This window comes from Xiphophorus couchianus, chromosome 18 (genome assembly GCF_001444195.1).
Source record: "Xiphophorus couchianus chromosome 18, X_couchianus-1.0, whole genome shotgun sequence".
NCBI classification, from domain to species: Eukaryota; Metazoa; Chordata; class Actinopteri; order Cyprinodontiformes; family Poeciliidae; genus Xiphophorus; species Xiphophorus couchianus.
Window position 1 is genome coordinate 713,823 of NC_040245.1, and position 18,993 is coordinate 732,815.

The 18,993-nt window shown below is 42.0% G+C and overlaps 1 protein-coding gene across 10 annotated transcripts in view; it reads right to left on the reverse strand.

Moving 5' to 3' along the window:
- plekhg2 (pleckstrin homology domain containing, family G (with RhoGef domain) member 2) overlaps positions 1 to 18,993 on the reverse strand; it is a 70,364-nt gene that overhangs the window by 16,065 nt on the left and 35,306 nt on the right. For all 10 annotated transcript variants that reach the window (XM_028045196.1, XM_028045193.1, XM_028045190.1 and 7 more), the window contains 4 exons: positions 16,693 to 17,207; positions 10,824 to 10,924; positions 3,762 to 3,828; positions 2,737 to 2,783 (listed from right to left, as the gene is read on the reverse strand). In XM_028045196.1, coding sequence (XP_027900997.1) covers positions 2,737 to 2,783; positions 3,762 to 3,828; positions 10,824 to 10,924; positions 16,693 to 17,157 — 680 coding nt within the window. In that variant the 5' untranslated portion in view covers positions 17,158 to 17,207. The remainder of the gene's footprint in view (positions 1 to 2,736; positions 2,784 to 3,761; positions 3,829 to 10,823; positions 10,925 to 16,692; positions 17,208 to 18,993) is intronic.

Below are 18,993 nucleotides of genomic sequence, written 5' to 3' on the forward strand. Positions count from 1 at the left end.
AGAGATCCAGCAGAACCGGGCCATGCAGGTGGTGACACGGTTCAAACCCTCTGACATCAGCAGGAAGCATCAAACCTCGGCTGTTTCTACTTCCTGGAAACTCTTCTTCTACTGCCCTAATTTATTCATCAAGCTCTTAAATAAACAGCAACTTTTTCCTGGTTTGGTCAGTTTAATCCTGCTTTCCTGCAGTTTTAGTTTGGAGTTTATTCAGTTTATCCTGATGGTGCTTCAGTTTTAAAGCAGGATAGAGCAGATCAGACCTGTAGGAAGCTAACGCTAATGTTAATGGAAGCCAGTCAGGAGGTAAATGATGGCTTTGTGACTGGGGGAATGTTGTAAATGGTTTCCAGCAGAAGCCGGGCTTTAAACCCAGTAACCCGCTCCGTTCCTCCACGGCTCATCGCCGTCCAAGTGGAGCTCAGCAGGATGGATGGGTTCAGCATGTGCCGGCTCTCCTTCCCCTGAGGTCTGCTCCATGTTCCAGCTGCATTCCTCTCTGCTGTCAGGCCTGCAGACGCTCCTGGAGGTGTTCTGCAGTTTGGATCAACTCCATGCAGAAGAACAACCCAACGATTCCTAAAGAACAACCCAAAGATTCCTAAAGAACAACCCAACGATTCCTAAAGAACAACCCAACGATTTCTAAAAAACAACCCAACGATTCCTAAAGAACAACCCAACGATTCCTAAAGAACAACCCAACCATTCCTAAAGAACAACCCAACCATTCCTAAAGAACAACCCAACCATTCCTAAAGAACAACCCAACGATTCCTAAAGAACAACCCAACGATTCCTAAAGAACAACCCAACCATTCCTAAAGAACAACCCAACCATTCCTAAAGAACAACCCAACCATTCCTAAAGAACAACCCAACCATTCCTAAAGAACAACCCAAAGATTCTTAGAGAACAACCCAACGATTCCTAAAGAACAACCCAACCATTCCCAAAGAACAACCCAAAGATTCTTAGAGAACAACCCAATCATTCCTAAAGAACAACCCAACGATTCCTAAAGAACAACCCAAAGATTCCTAAAGAACAACCCAACGATTCCTAAAGAACAACCCAAAGATTCCTAAAGAACAACCCAAAGATTCCTAAAGAACAACCCAAAGATTCCTAGAGAACAACCCAAAGATTCTTAGAGAACAACCCAAAGATTCCTAAAGAACAACCCAACGATTCCTAAAGAACAACCCAAAGATTCCTAAAGAACAACCCAACGATTCCTAAAGAACAACCCAGCCATTCCTAAAGAACAACCCAACAATTCCTAAAGAACAACCCAACGATTCCTAAAGAACAACCCAAAGATTCCTAAAGAACAACCCAAAGATTCCTAAAGAACAACCCAACGATTCCTAAAGAACAACCCAAAGATTCCTAAAGAACAACCCAAAGATTCCTAGAGAACAACCCAAAGATTCCTAGAGAACAACCCAAAGATTCCTAAAGAACAACCCAAAGATTCCTAAAGAACAACCCAACGATTCCTAAAGAACAACCCAACCATTCCTAAAGAACAACCCAAAGATTCTTAGAGAACAACCCAAAGATTCTTAGAGAACAACCCAAAGATTCCTAAAGAACAACCCAACGATTCCTAAAGAACAACCCAGCCATTCCTAAAGAACAACCCAACAATTCCTAAAGAACAACCCAACAATTCCTAAAGAACAACCCAACGATTCCTAAAGAACAACCCAAAGATTCTTAGAGAACAACCCAAAGATTCCTAAAGAACAACCCAACGATTCCTAAAGAACAACCCAACCATTCCTAAAGAACAACCCAACAATTCCTAAAGAACAACCCAAAGATTCCTAGAGAACAACCCAAAGATTCCTAAAGAACAACCCAACGATTCCTAAAGAACAACCCAAAGATTCCTAAAGAACAACCCAAAGATTCCTAGAGAACAACCCAAAGATTCCTAAAGAACAACCCAACCATTCCTAAAGAACAACCCAAAGATTCTTAGAGAACAACCCAAAGATTCTTAGAGAACAACCCAACGATTCCTAAAGAACAACCTAAAGATTCCTAGAGAACAACCCAAGTTCACACCTGGAACCTCTGTATTGTGTTTCTGGTACGCCCGTAAATCTGAAGCACAGCCACATCCGCTAACAGCAGAGATGGAAGCAGCTTCTCTCGTCCCACTGGGGTTAATTTCTGCTTCTAAACGATCTGATTGGATGCTGGAAAAGACTATTGTCTTCAAGTTGTGCTAAAAAGAGTTAGCCTATCAGAATCTATGCTAGCCTGAAATAGCATCTCCATGCTAAAATGTAGCAGCTAACGATAATGTGAGCGTCCACATTTGTAAAGAAGCTCCATGAATGATCAGAGAAACTCTGGAAAGGTGAACGGATAGAAAAACATTTTGCTCCAACCTGATTAAGAACCTGAAGATTAAAAACCATAAATATCTCTGATGTTCAATTTATCAGCAAAAAGGGTTTTTGAACTGAAAATGTTGCTTATTTTGTCAATATGTGTTTTTGATTAGGAATTGGTTAATTATTTCATTATTTCTGTTGTTCTGTTCATCCTCTGGAGAACAGAACAACAAAATGACTGAAAATACAGAAACGATTATATAAATGAAAAAAACATCCCTGAGAAATAACACATAACAGCAAAAAAACAAACAAACAGCAGAAGATATTCAGAAAAAACATCATTAATATAAAAAAATATGTTGAAATAAAAAGTGAACTCACTTTGGGTAGTTCATGCAGTACAGAGTGTAGATGTCAAAGGCTTCACTCTGAAAACCAGGAAAGAAGAAGAAGAAGAAGAAGAAGAAGTCAGGGCAGGAGAACCACAGGGCTCCAGGCTCGGCCCACTCTCATTTTAACGTCAGAAAAACATTTAAAAGCTTCAGTTTAATTAAATTACTTCAGAACAATTTTCAGTTTTAACAGTCAGTTAATGAAATTAAGTTACATATTTCTTTATGTAACCATCTTATTTTTAGATTATATCACCTTTGGTACCAACAGTATAATCAGTAACTTAAAGTAAAACAGGATGGGATCAAGTTACTACAGGCAAATTAAATAAACCAAACATACAAATAAAATAAAACAATAATGAGGCCGAGGAGTAAAATCATCACATCTCTGACTGAGGAAGACGCCATCAGCTCTGGAGGGACGATGTCACATTCAGGAAGTTGATCTGAGCGAAATTTTCAGTCCGATGTTCAGTCAGCAGGTGCCTTAAAATAACCCAGACTCTCCATATTTTAATCCTCAGCTGCAGACAGGAAGTTTAGTTCAGCTTTAATCCAAACAAACCGCCTGAAAATCTGAAATTAAGCTTTAAAATAATCACAACTTTAAAGTTTATGTTCCTTTTTGACTCTAATCACAGAGCAGAGAATAAAATCCTCATCGATGAACCAGTTTTACTCTAAATAATCTGAAATGTCGTCATATTTGAGCATTTAAATAGTGTGACTTGAACCCACAACCTCCTGCCCCAAAGCTAGGTCGGATCTGAACTGGGATTAGGATGATGGTTCTTACTGAACAAGTATTCATAGAGTGGGATTATGTTCTACCTGATCTACTTGATGACAAATTATGTTTTATTCCATGTATTTAGTGATTTGTGTCCAGATTAGAGCTTTAATCTGACGTGTCTCCAGTCATGCATCAGCTCAGCCTGCAGGTTGTCCAGAACCGTTCACTGCTTATTATCGGTACTGAACTGGGTCGGGTCGGGTCAGAACGGGACTCACCCGCTCTACGAAGCACTCTGCGATGGCCGCCGCGTCAGGACTGCGCTCCAAATCCTCCAGCAGGTCACTGAGGACAAACAGACAGACAGACAGTAACTTCTGTGTTTAATAGTCATGAAATGTTTCAGTAAAAGTTGGAGACATTTTGGACATCAGAGTTTATATAATGGGAACAGACAGATGTCAAACTTTATTCAAATGAAAGTTTGCAAAACAGCCAAGTAAATCAGTGTTTTGGAATTAATCAATAAAAACTAATTTAGGAGAAGCTAAGTGCGCTAAAGCATTTTCAAAGTTCACAAAAGGGCTAAATTAAAAATTAGCTCTGCTGTTAGCGGATTAGCAGAAGTGTATAACTTGTATATCCTGGAATAATTATCACCTTTTATTTTCTTCCTTATTAAAATAAATATTGTGGAAGTCTGGCCCTTGAATTAAACCGGTTTCTGTTCCAGTCCTCATATATTTAGTTTTGACACCCAGTTCTGACTTTTAACATGAAGCTATGCAGCTTTCAGACCCCAGGGATGGAAACAGCCCAAAGCAGTGAAGTAAAAGTAGGTCAGAGGTCAGTCTGGTTTATTTGGAGCCTCAGAAAACATCGAACAGTCAATATTATTCATTGTTGTGCATTTCAGTCATGGAGAGAACAGACTAACAGGGTTGCTGTGTTTCCTCTGGAGAGTTAACGTGACACTGAACGGACCTGGAACAGCTGGCAGACCTTCAGCCTGAGATCTGTTCCCACAGTCCGTCCTCAGCATCATCCCCGCAACCTGCCAAGTCCAAGCACATTCCCCTCCTCTATCTGGGAGCTCTGACTCTCCTGTTTCTTCTGCGGCCTTCATATATCTGCTACATACTCTTTATGAAACACAGATGTGTGTAAGAGCCACTACTACAGCTGAAATTCTTTGTCATTAGTCCCAGAATCAGTCCGATGGAAACCAGCCGAGCAGCTCTTTCTGAGGCTGAATGTTTGGATTTAAACCCTGCAGAGCAGCTGGTCTTGGTTTCAAACATCATCTTTAATGTTTAAAGAGCTTAAATATGACAATAATCATCCTTAATGGACTTTGCTTGGATTTGATATTTTGGATTTTACAAAATATTGCATCACATTTGTCCTTACATGTCTGTTTTTAGTCAAACAGTTACTAGTTTATACATCACATTGCATTAGGAGTCAGAGACAGCACATATGGGAGTAATCTTGCGGGAATGTTTGTTTGAGCATTAGGAGCAAAGTTCTTGGTGGCAAAAGTTGAGTACAAACCGAAAAATGTTCCAAACAAATGGGCCAAACCTCAAACTCTGCCAGTCTGGACATCCAGGGAGCGCCTCAAGGTTGTGTACTCGGATCAATCCTCTTTATCACAGGATCCTGCTGCCTCAAATTATCTCCCAACATGGTCTCAAATATCATCCATATGCTGATGATACTGTAGTGATCATAAAAAACCTAAATACCTGCTTCAATGAAATGATCCTTTCTGGAATCCTACAGTTGTTGGTGAAACAATGGAACAGAAACCAAACGGGTTTTGAGGAAGTAAACAGCCTAACTTTGACCGTTCAGTTCTGCCTGGAGATCCAGATTGTTCCAAACGCAGACGCAGTACGCTTCTGCTGAAGGTTTGACCTTTAAGCAGCTGAGAGAATATTCTGAACATTTTCTTCTTTTCTGAAAACTTTACACATTTTAACTGATAGGTCTGCAGAAATCTGAAGTTTATGTTTTATTTGTTTAATTTTTATTTTTTACTCAATTAAACCTTTAGGAAGTGGCTCTATTAATAACCTAATAACTTATCCCGATTCTCTGGAAAAGTAAAAAAATTCCCCCTTTTCCATAACTGGACTAATTATTTAATATTGCCACATCAATCCACTAATAACTTTAAATCATTCTGGATCTCGTTGGGTGTCGCTGCTGGCAGCTAACTAAAACGTTAGCTGTGCTAACTCTACAGTGCTAATTAAAAATGATAGTTCTGCTAACAATATACCAACACAGTACATAGCAGAAGCTAATGTTAAAGCGTTAAACTTAACCATGGTGCTACCCACCATGTGTCATGATAAAACAACACAGTTCATCACCCTCAAGATGATCAAATTTGTCATTAAACATCTATCTGGAAATTAGCATGTTACAATTTATCTGGAAAATTGATTTAGGGAAAACTAAGTGTGCTAAACATTTTCAAAGTTAGCAAAATCGCCAGATGAAAAATTAGCTCTGCTGTTAGCGGTTTGGATAAATTGCTGTGACGTCGGCAGCCTGGGCTTATTCTAGTTCAGGTCAACTTCTGATCCGCAGTCCATCTTCCTTTCCTCCCAGATTCCTCTGGTTACTTAGAAATTATACTGCCTACAAATGGCGCTAAAACCAAAACAAGCAACAGATTTAAAAAAATTATTGTGGTTAGAAATTTGGACCATGAATCAAGTCTTATAAATGCTGTCGTCTAAAAGTGGATGAAGTTCCTCTACCCCAGGTACTCTGTCCAGGTTCAGGTCCAGATTAGAACCGATGAACACCAACAGATGGAGCGCCACCCAGTTTAGCTCTAGACTGGAAAACAAACCCCCAGTTCTGCCAGTCATCAGAAACCAGTCAGACCAGCCAGTCCAAATGGATCAGAGCAAGTTTGGTATTAAAGCTGCAGAACTTGGAGTTCCATCTGTTCCCAAACTAACGATGGCCTCGGGTGGCTGAGCGATGCAGATGTGACTGCATGGTCGCAATCTGCAGATCCAGGGAATGTTCTCATGGATTACAGCATTCCCATTTGTCCTTTTAAACATCCTTCACTGCTGATCTAGTTGATTAAATGCCCGTAAATACAGTTCTGGTGTTTGACTCTTTAATGACCTATTATAAAGATTTTGTGGTTTATGTGCTAAGTATGAGTCTTCACCCCTGCAAAGGAGCCTTCAGCAATCCAGGAGAAATTAAACTGAACGGCAAGTCAAAACATTCCAGAGAAACTGCTGGTTTCTCGCGTCTGCCTGTAGTTTTCCCTCTGAAGGTTTGATGTGAGGACTCCTTCACTGGCTGCAGAACCTGACACGGTTAGACGACACATGTTTCTGAAACGAGGTCAGGCAGGAAAAAGCACTAGCATAAGCTTGGCACGCTGAGCCTGCATGAACTCCACATTAAGTGTTCATAAAATTTATGTGCAGCCATATACTTCATAATGTTGTAATTTTTCTGAAACCCTGAGAGATTTTGGATGGCAACCAGTCAGTGAAGAAAGCAAAGTGAGTTATGATAAAACGTATTGTTGAGCCGCTCTGAATGCAGCCAGCGTTATTTTAAAGAGACAGGACGGTGAAAACCTCTCAGACTCCCACAGGAATCAGCTTAGTTTTTATTCCTACACAGCTAATGATAGATCACTCACTCTCTAGGAAACCTTGGGAGATTTGGGCAGAAAGGAGTTATTTTTTAGGCTTAAAAGTTTATTTCACTGCGGTGTTGTCAGGATCAACAAACACAGGCCGGCCCATTCGCCACTGATAATTATATCAACCTCTACCATGGCCAGATCATTAGAGTAAGGCTTTACACAGATAAATAAAACCAGCATGATGCTGTTTAGATTGTATCACTTTTCTATCCATCTCTCTTTCTAGAAACACTTCAGTTCCTGTCAGATTAAGTGTCATTTTCAGCCTCCAAAACCAACTAAACTGGATTTCAGCAGCATAAAGATATGAAGTGCTGACATCCTTCAGCCAAAACTTACTTCACAGTAACCAAAGAATCCCTCAACACCAAACGTTTCCCTTAGTTTTCACTCGTTGATGATGCAGCCTAGCTCACATGCTATTTGTCGAATTTAGGCTGAGGTAAAGCAAGACTAATTAAAAGTTTGAAAAAATAAAGTAAAAGAAAACTGCCACATTAACCTACCGTATGCTTGGCTACTGTAAAATAAATGTTATTAAGCTATTAAGCAAGCCAAACTAATGTAATTTCAGCTGTGCTAAGGTAGGCTAGGTTAGCTACTAAGCTAAGCCAAAGCAAGCTAAGCGAAGGTAAACATAAGATTTATTAAGCAAAAATAAAGCACATAAAGCCTCAGTAAAATAAATAGTTTGAAGTTAAACTAAAATCTTCAAACTAACATTGAAAATAAGCTAAAAGATAAACTGTACTGAGAAAAAATAAAGTAGGTCTAAAGGTAAAATAAGAAAAACTTCTCAGTAAAGATACGGTAAGCTAACTAGCTAGAGCTAAAGTTAGCTCAGTAAAAACAGGATGCATTTAACAAATTTACACGGTAAAAATAAAAACTATAATAAAAAGCTTAGTATTTTCTGAGGTAGTACTCCTTATAATAAGTTATAGAAATATGTATCAATATTTCTATATCAATAATCTGAATGGATTGAAAGTGAAGCTTCGAGTCGGACCGGAACCGAACGGGTCGCACGACAAACAACGAGCAGAAGACAGAAAGATGAGGGAGGCTGGGCATCATCAGGAGACGCCTCCTCCTCCTCCTCCTCCTCCTCCTCCCCTGGCGTCAGGCCTCGTCTCATTACTGGATTGCGGTGAAGCTGAGGGAAGTTCTGATGTTTTCCTTTTAATTCAGAGACCACAGAGGAAGAGGAGGAGGAGGATGAAGAGCAGAGGGATGCAAATGAGCTGAGAGCGAAAAGGAAGCAGCAGAGAGAGAAACTATTTATCTGACTCCACCGGGTCTGCGAGGTCCAAACCGTCCGAACCGGGACAGCGCTCAGATCCCTGTACGGGAAGTCAGAAGGGCCAAATTCCTCTGTAACAAACAGATCTGTGAGCACGGCCCAGTGGAACCATCAGAACCAACGGAACCATCAGAACCAACGGAACAGAACCTTCAGAACCCAGTCCAGGTCCGGATCTGAACCTGGTTCTCCATCCAAACACCTGAGCAGTGTGTTCTGGTCCGGTCCAATCGTCTGTCCAGATGAGTCAGACAGGGGAACCGGTCCAATTAGAACCAGAGGCGTAGAAACTTTGACTACACCCCTAACCCGACTGGACGCTTTCATCACCTTCCCGTTCCTCAGGACTATTAGCCGCTACGTAAACAGAGCCACCTCTGGGACTGACCTCTGACCTCTGACCCCTAACTGCTCCCCGCCCCCTGGGGCCAAAGCAAACACTCTGCTCCTCTTCCTCACAGACCGTTTAACACAGATTAACAGCAGCTGACTGGGAGGAATCTGAGATGCTGCTAAACTGGTGAAGAGGAGGAAGAGTCTGCATGAAGCATCTCTGCAGTGGAGATGAGGGTCATGGGCGGTTGCCCAGGGTTCCGTCAGAAGGGGCGCTGTGTTTGCTGACAGAGAGCAGGTCACATGACCTCATGCCTTTCTTTTCCACAGATTTCCTGGCTTCTGATTGGTCTGTTCTAAACGTTCGCAAAAGTAGAAGAGAAACTGGTAAAAAGTCTTGATTGAAGTTTGTCACCAAGTGGAAGAAGATCAGAGAACTACAGAGGATCTATGTCATCCCCCAGTGAAACATGGTGGTGGCAGCATTATGCTGTGGGACAGTTGATTGGAAGACAGGCGGGATAAAACCTGCAGAAGAGCTGAGACCAAAGTCGAGATTCACTTTCCAGCCTGAACATGCAGCCAGCGATATTACGGGATGGTGTAGTCAAAGTCCAGCCTGAGGTCACCGCAGATCCCAGGATCTCTGTCTGATGGAGGAGATGCTCTCACTCAGCCAAACTCTCCAAACATTTGCCCAGTTTTCCCTCCAAGCGTCCAAACTCTTCCAGTGTCTCATCAGGCCAGAGGACTTGTCTCAGACAAAACGGCCTCTGGGTTCGTTTATAATCTGTAATCTGTTTTCTATGGTGGTTTTAGGGTGCTGGCTTCTTCCTGGCTGAGCCTTTCAGCCCGTGTTTGAACAGGAAATATTTCTGTGGTTTTGTTTTGAGGTGATTTCCATACTTCGATACCATCAACATAAAATCACAGAATGGAAACAATGTTTATTAAAAACTACATTTAAACTTTATATTAATGAATTAATACACACATCTAAAACAATGTTTGGAAAACAGCTTTGACAGGGACATTTTTACTATTTTTACATTTCTACTATTAGTGTCAGTAATATAAATACTGCTGACACTAATCCATAAAAATAGAATATCGGCACTTCTGGCTTTCCATACGGGGTCGAGTGCTGTCATGTTTGAGCTATGCTGGATGAAGTAGCCTTTCTGGCTCTGTTATGTCTGCCCATCTGGTACAGTGTGTGTGTGTGTGTGAGGGTGTGTGTGTGTGTGTGTTGTGATGGTTGTTATAAACATATTAACTTTATAACTGCTGCAGCTCAGAGTCAAATAAGGAGCCTTTCTCTGTTTCTCAGACAATATTTCCCATGAGAACCAGCGGCAGGAAGCTGAAGGGAATGAAAACTGTGTGTGTGTGTCTGTTTGTATATGACATTATTGCTGTGTGAGAGTGTGTGTGTTGGAGTCAACACAAAGAAAGTGTGAAAGCAGGGAAAGCAGGGAGGAGGTGTGTGACATTTTTTTTTACCAGCTTTCTTCTCAGGCTCTCTCTCGCACTTGTGCACCCCCCCCCCCCCCAGTACAAACACACACACCCACACTCTGAGTGTGGTCAGTTCAAAATGATACATCATACCAAATTATTTCATCATCATTACCAGATTATTCCCACACTGATGCTCTCATAGTTTCAGTTTTCTTTAAAAATTAGCAGAAAAATATAGAAATGTCTCCAGAATCTAATGAAGGGAAAGTTGGACTTCTTAAAGCTACACAGTCAAAGATTAACAGCAATAATTTGGTTTAGTTAGTCTGCCATAAGATAAATGAGGGTCATTTTTCAGTCATATTTCACCATCTTATTCACCCATTTACCATGTGTCAGTTTAGAACTAAATATTTAATTCATAGCTAAATATTCACCTTGCTAACAATATTTAGCTTCAAACTAAATTTGCTAACTGTTAGATAGTTAGCTAGATAGTTCGCTTGCTAACAGTGAGGAAGAGGAGCGGTGAGGAAGATGACCCACCTGTTGAACTCGTAGATATCTTCGATGTTGCAGAACAGAGAGCTGACCTGCTCTGGTTTCAGCGGCAGAGCGCCGCAGTCGATGATGCAGCCCAGGTAATCCTGCAGAGACACACAGTCACACCTTCATCATCTTCATCACACCTTCATCTTCCTCTCTGCTGGAGCTGCAGCAGCAGGAGCAGCTCAGACAAAGCTCATGGTTCTTTTTCAGGTCGGGTTGCTCTGAGGCGCAGCAACAAATCAGAGCAACAGGAAACCAGAAAAAGATTTAGACAAAAAGAATCAGACAGGAAGGAGAAACGGAGCAAAGCTGGAGGAGAGGATCGGATCTGAGTCAGGAGACAAGGAACCAGAGACCTGAAAAACTGAAGAACCAGACAACTGGAGACCTGCAGAACCAGAGCAATGAAGAACCGAAGAACTAAAAAACTAAACAACCAAAGGACTAAAGAACTAAACAACCAAAGAACTAAAAAACTAAACAACCAAAGGACTAAAGAACTAAACAACTACAGACCCAAAGGACTAAAGAACCAAAGAACTAAACAACCAAAGAACTAAAGAACTAAAAAACTAAACAACCAAAGGACTAAAGAACTAAAAAACTACAGACCCAAAGGACTAAAGAACCAAAGAACTAAACAACCAAAGAACTAAAGAACCAAAGGACTAAAGAACCAAAGAACTAAAAAACTGAAGAACCAAAGGACTAAAGAACCAAAGACCTGAAGAACTGAAGAACCAATGAACCGAACATCCGAAGAACCAGACTCCCTGTGGAGGATTTTATGCATCAGTCAGAAAATTTTAAGACTGGAAAATAAAATATTTTCTGATAACATTTGTTTTTATTACAGGAATAAAACTGGAGATGATGTCATTTCCTGTTTTTGGTTGAGTTTGCAATGAATCAGTAGAAATGAGTAAAACTCAGCATAGCTCTGACCAGATGGTTTAACTGGGGGTACTGGTGGAACTGGGAAGAAACCCCACTGCTGTTCCTCAGAAGTAGAGCGTAAAGAACGACTCGTACTAAAACACCATGAAAGCCTCCAGAGTCCTTGAAAAGTTGTTAGTTCTAATCCCAGCAGAAAAATAACAATAAACAAGAAATTTAAGCTAAAGCTGTTGGTCTCTGCTTCTGCAGGATTGTTGGAAAAAAACTCAGTTTGTTGGAAAACATGAAGAGTTTCCAAGATTCCTTCCTAAATTTGAAAACAAGAACACAGGGTGCATAAAACAGACACACACACACACACATGCACAAACATGTGTGTGTGTCTGTTTTTATGTGCTTATGGGGACCCATCTCTGTCTACGATGTGGGGTTGTGGGGACCACTGCTCCTTATGGGGACATTTTGTTTTTGCTGTTTTTGGGTTAGAGCTTAGATTTAGGGCTAATGTGTGAATTGACCTTTGTTAGGGTTGGGGTTAGAAGGGTTGTAGAAAATGAATGGAAGTCAATGTGAAGTTCCCACAAGATACAAAAACACGACTTTGTGTGTGTGTGTACTTGTATATATTGCATAAAGAGAACCACTTTCACCACTCTCACCCACAAACTGAAGACATTGTGGGAAACAAGGACCTTTCCCGGTCCTCACTTTTTTGCAGTTCTGCTGGGCTGTACCAGTCCAGTTTGGGTTAGAAACAGACTAGTACTGGTTAAGGTTAGGGGAAATGTCATAGGTATGGATTAGACATGAATGCAGTTACTAAACTAAATGAAAGTTTAGTTTGTTGGAAATATAAGGATATGTGTGTGAGTGTGTGTGTGTGTGTGTGTGTGTGTAATTAGAACCTAAAAACAATGTAAATACAGTAAGTAAAAAATATAAAAGTTATCATATTTCATGTATTGATGTTTGTGTCACTTTATTCAGCAATCAGCCAGTAAGCCTGATCTAGTAAGCCGATTGGTGGAGCCTCCATCTTATGTGACAGTAATTTGACAGGAAGGGGGCAAAGGAACCGAGGTCAGGAATTGAACTCATCCCCATTGAGGTCTTTATCCTCTGTTTGCTCTGACTACAGTGTTTTTAAAGTGAAATTCAGCCTGACTTCCCCAATTTGACTCTTCTCTCATCTTTTCACAGCATTTGTGACTTTGTGTTGCTGACCGCAGTACAAGACTGCGTAACATTCTGCTAACCCTCTGCAGAGCTTTAGGTCAAAACAGGTAATGTGATTAATCTGAATTGTGTAATATTAAAAACTTAATCTTTTCTGAATCATTTTGACACTGACAGCCTTAGTTTTAATAAAACATCTCCGTATAAACTCCAGAAGTGTTCCTCCTGTCGTTTCCTCACAGTTTTCCTGTTTTTACGGGTCGCTCTGGTTTTTATTTGCTCCGGCTCCTCGGATTGGGAGCACCTCTCCAAGTCTTCCCTCCCATCCCCCTTCCCCAGTCTGGCTGAACAACTCCCCCTCTGCTTCCTGTCCCATTTGGCTGCAGGTCAGCGAGCGATCCCCTCTCAGTCAGTCAGCAGTTTGTCCGCTGAGGAGCTGAACCAAGTGGTGTGACCCACTGGCAGCCGCGCCGCAACCTGAGTGTCTTCAAAAGAAAAAACCAGTCTGTAGGGGAAGAGGAGCTGCTTTCACCCAGCCGCTCTTTCCCTGCTTTGTTACTAAACACACACTCAGAAACACACAGGCCCATTATGGTTGTTGGTTCAGATTCCAAGTGGGCCTGACATCATGTAGCCTCAATCAAAACCAGACCTCAGACTGCAGAGAGCAGCAGGAGACACGGCCGCGTTGCAGGACCAAGAGGCAAACACGCACCTATCATCTGTCAGGAATCTACCTGGAATCCTCCTGGAATCTTCCAGGAATCCTCCTGGAATTCTCCAGGAATCTTCCAGGAATCCTGGAACTGTAACTTGTGTTGCTGAACCCCTGCGGTGTTCACAAAGGAAAACCTTCTGCTCATGATCTAATTCTGCTCAGCCTTGATTTCATCTGCAGTTCTTCATCTGTGATGCAAAATTAACTGAATCAAAACACAATTTTACAGCAATGCAGTCGGTTACCATGGAGAAATTATGAATTATGTTCACTTTCATGACTGAGGATAGAAAGCTCCTTAATAAATATGACAGAAAACTGGTGAGTTTAACATGAAATTCTCCTCATAAAACAAAAAATGGGATTCGTCTTCAGCCAGCAGTTGTTGAATGTGTTAAAAAAAGAAAAAATGGACAATTAATTTTTACAGCCCGCAGTGACAGCAGAACAAAGCCTTTTTATATCCATTGTTGATCCTCAGCTCCAGGCTCCATTTTGGTCTGACTTTAACAGTACGACAAATCTAAACCTACATTTGTACAAGCTAAGCTAGGGTAAGCTAGCAAGGACGACTGTGGCTCTTTGGTAGAGTAGTTGTCGTAGGTTTGATTCACATGTCGATGTGCCTCTGGGCAAGGCGCTTAACCCCAAATTCCCTACCGATCTAGTGTAAAGCGCTTTGAGTGGTCAAAATGACTGGAAAAGCGCTATATAAGTTCAGTCCATTTACCATTTAAGCTAACTCAAGCTGTGATAAAATAAGCAAGGCTAAGGAAAACTACTGTAATGTGAGCTACAGTGGATAAACTAACCCAAGCTATACTAGAATACAATAAAATAAGCATAGTTAAGGCAAGCTGAGATAACATGCATCAAATAGACTAAAGTCACATAAAAAAATCTAAGCTAAGATGAGCTAAAATAAGTGCAGCTTGCGAGAGCCAGCATACTCAATATAAACACATAAGACAAATTATGCTAAGATAAACTAAAATGAGCAAAGCTGGAACCAGTTTAAATAAATTGAAATAGGCTGAGCAAGGTGAGGTAGGCTAAGTGAAGCTAAGCTAACCTTAGTTAGCTAAAACGAGGTTAAACACAATAAACTTAGATAAATTCTGTTCAATTCAATTCCAAAATACTTTATTTATCTAAAAGTAAATGAAATGTTGTCGTCACTCCTGTTAGCCAAGTATCTGATCGCCGTCAGTCAGCTGGGCACAGAGATGTTGGAGTAGGGGATAATGATGGAAGGGACAAACTGAACGTCCTCTTTTTCTCTCTGCTCTGCATCCATGAAGCCTCCTTTCAACTCCTCTGGGGGTTTGGGGTCAAAGTTCAGGTATGTTTTGAGCTTTGGGGATGCCAATCAGCTTCTCCCAGCTGTAAAAACAATACCTCGTTGCCACGGTTACGCATCATAACAGCTGTCCGACAGTGAAAAAGTAAGAACAAGAATCCTTCCAGCTGCGCAGCGTTCAGAACCAGAAGAGCAACTATTCAACCGTGGAGGAAAAAGTCTGGCTGCTTGGAGGGAAAACAGAAGTTTGAACACGGCTCCTTAAATATCCTAACAATCAGTAAACACACCGACTCCACTGAACACAGGAAGGTGTGACTGAAAGTGAGCCGGGATGAAAGCTGGAGAGATGAGCAGCAGCAGCAGGACAAGCTGACGACAGTCGGCCTCTCCGGGTCTGTCATGGCTCAGGATGAAAGCTGCTGTAAATTCACTTCAAAAGCCTGGTTCACACACACACACACACACACACACACCCCACTGGCCCATTGCTGGTGCACCTGGACCAACGACGGATGAAATGTCTTCAATCATGCAAAGAATTCAACAAAATGTCTGAAACATTCCTCAGGTAAAGTCTAAGTCTAAGTCATGCAACAGAAACACAGCAAAGCTTGGTAAAGCGTCACAACACGACGCGCCGAAACAGAAATATCAAAATCTAAGAGCATAAACAGGGCCAACCCTCTAACGCTGAGCTAACAGACATGCTAACGAGGCGATTCTGCAGGATTTAATGATAACGAACCTGGTTAATGAAGGTAGAGGCCTCCTGTTTTCCTGTCTGTTCCTGATGATTGCTCCCACAAAAAGAGAGAGGTTCAACAGCGCCATCTGTGGCTGAACTCAGGAACAGCAGATTAGCTGTTTTCTCACCCAATGCCGGTTGACAGCCGGAGGAGACGAGCAAATGAACAACAACCAGCCAATTCTTCAACATGATCTGCTTTTAACTTGGATAATAAATGTCTAAACACAGCAAAGACATTTGTTTCTAGGCTGGTTAGAAATGTGAAAGCTAAAGTGATGTACCCTCCTGACGCAGCAAAACTCCCTGAATTCCCCATCCTTGATACCAACAGTGAGGCACTATTCCAACCAGCAGAGCAGCATGAGCTGCAGTCTGTCCATCAGGACAGAATCAGTGATTTTCTGATTTATCTCCTCTTCTACATCCCGTAGGTGGAGCTAAACCTCCTTCAGGTTTCTAAACCAACAGCGAGCAGAAAGGGTAGAAGAAGAAGAAAACCATGTAGACCATAAAGAGAAAGCTTCAGGTAAAGATGAATGCTGTAAACATGGAGGTGAAGTGATGAATGTCATCAGAGGCCAGAGTTACTTTCCCAGCGAAGCTAACACAGATAAAATAAACCCAAAACAATTTATCTTCCTTATACTACTATATTACTTTTTATTTATACCAAATTTATACTATATGTTTTCACAATAATAATAAATCAACTGAAGCATATTTGAATTTTCCTTCAGGCTCATTTCAAATCTTTCATTCCAGATGGAAACTAGATTCTTTCAGCATTCCTTCTGAAATGAAAAATTATATTTTCCTTTTAATAAAACCTTTTTCTTTCTGTTTCACTAAAACTCTTTAGGACAAAAACATATACTCCATCCTGAAGATGTGACAAATTTCCATGACTCTGTAACTGCTGGTTCATCAGAAACCACAGCAGATCCTAAAAATGAGACATTTCGTCCAACAGGAGAATCTTTTCTTCAGCATGGATTATGGTTGGACTCGTCGGAGCGGCTCTCACCTCCACGATGCTCTTTAAATCTCTGACGTAGGTCTGCTCCGTCTCCACGATCTCCAGAATGACTCTGTCCAGCCTGGACAGCTGCCGGGGCGCGGCCCCTGCTGGCAGCACCGCCACCGGATTGGCTGTGTGTCCGTTGTGGGCGTGGCCAGTCACCGCCATCTTGGAAACCACGCCTCCCACTGGCAGGGGCGCTCCGGTGGGCGGAGTTACGAGCGGCGTGAGGTCAAGGCTGATGTCGGAGCCGTTCCGTTTGGGCGTGGAGGACGAGGCGTTGTAGGCCGGCACGGCGCCGTACGGCAGAGAGGAAGAGGAGGAGGAAGAGGAAGAGGAGGCATCCTGCAGCGAGACGGAGGAGGTGGAGGAGGACAGGGACAGGGAGACGGGGCGCTCGCCGTCCGAACACACGGTGTTGACGGAGGTGCAGGAGGACGAAGACGCTCCTCGCTCGCCAGCCGACATCATCCTACCCACAATCCCACTCAGAGACGAGACTGAGGAGGGACGCTTGGCGGCTGCAGAGACAAACGTCAGAACAGAAAAAAGTTTTTATTTTCAACAACAAAACAGAAATGTATTGAAGAAAGCAAAAAAAAAACAATTCAGTGAAATGTCTGTGATGTTTCTGTTCCAGATCATAATTTTATGAATTTTTATTCAACTTAATTTTCCTGCAGGTGGAATAAACCACAGTGCATCAGGAGAAACCTTCACATGAAGCCAAATACTGAACCTTGGTGCACACCTTTTAAAATTCAAAGATACACTTCACATTATTAGCAGCTCAGTGAATAACAGGACTGTTAGTATCAACTGAACCTCCTCATGGTCACCTTGACCCGGTTCTACTGGAACCAGAACTCCATCATCTGCTCCACCTCCAGCTGCTGTGGTTCTGAGTCAAACCAACCTGTTCCCCTCCTGGCCTGTGGGGGCGCTGCAACAAGAATCACTGAAGGAAACGACACAAAAACCTCTGAAGTCACTGAGAGCAACTTCCTTCTTCACCAGATGGAAACAAGATGGAGGATTTTAGTGTTGGAGGATTTCTCTTTAGTCTTTGGCTGAAGACCAGGAGCCATTTCTGCTGCTAGCGCTAGGCTAGCATGTTAGCTTTGGTTAGATTTACCCAGAATGCCCTGTGCTGTAGTCCACTTCCTGCTTTTGGAGCGGTCTCTGGTCAGCTCAGCGTTCACATTCAAACCGAACCAGAGTTCACTTCAACCGAACCCAGACCTGAACTCAACATCTGCTGTTTCCAAACAACAACCAGGCGCTGGAAACTCTCCGGTCGTTTAAAACAACTGATTTCATTATAAAACTTCCTGCTCACCTGACCGTAACCTAGGCAACCTGAGGAGAGACAGGAGGAAACAGAAAAAGGCAGCAACGACCTGCCATCTGTCACTGCAAACAGGAAGTGTGAGCAGCGGAGCGTCACCTCCGGCTTTTCCTCTTTTCATTGTTGTTGTTGTGACCCCCTCCTCACGCTGATGCCACCCCTGATGACCCCTGACCCCCATCAGGTTGACCTCCAGGTGAAACCAAACCTCTGGGAGCTGAAGCATCGAGTTTTCTGTTTCAGATCCAGTGGTTCTGTCGGATCAAACCTCCATCAGAGTTTCAGTCCAGAAAAGTCTCCGTCTGTTAATGGCAGCGTTTCTGTTAGCCAACGTTGGAACGCTGACTGCTACAGAGCCAAACTGCCGGTGATCATATGAATCCAAGCTGCTGCTGCCGGCATTAAGCCAGGATTTGACTAGACCAGAGCCATTTCCACACAGACAGGCTGTAAACAAATTTAACTAGAACAGAGCTGGTCGAGATTTATTAAACTAAAACAGAACCGATAAAAATAAAATTATTGTAATAATCTGATTATCAGTTAAAATACTGAAAAATCCACTTCAATTCAAATACACTTTATTAAGCTCAGGGGGAAATGAAACGTTTGAACTGGTCCAGTTTTCTTCACAGAGGCTGAGCAGGAAGGAGCTCCTCCAGCAGTCCGTGTTACAGCGGCCTCTAAAAACGCCTCTCACTGAAGACATTCTTCATTTTATGAAGAATCACTCTGCTTCCGAGAGAACAGAACAGAACCAGAAGAGTGGTTCTGATGCTAGCAGTGCCGATATGGACTTAAAATTTATCACAATATTTTGTAGTGTTATTATAATGATACGAATAAAAACATTATTTATTATTTGTATGTTAGGTAACTACGGCTGTGTCATCGTCATAGCAACACATACAGAAATATTACTGAAAAACATTTCCATCTGGAATAAAATTAAACAAGTG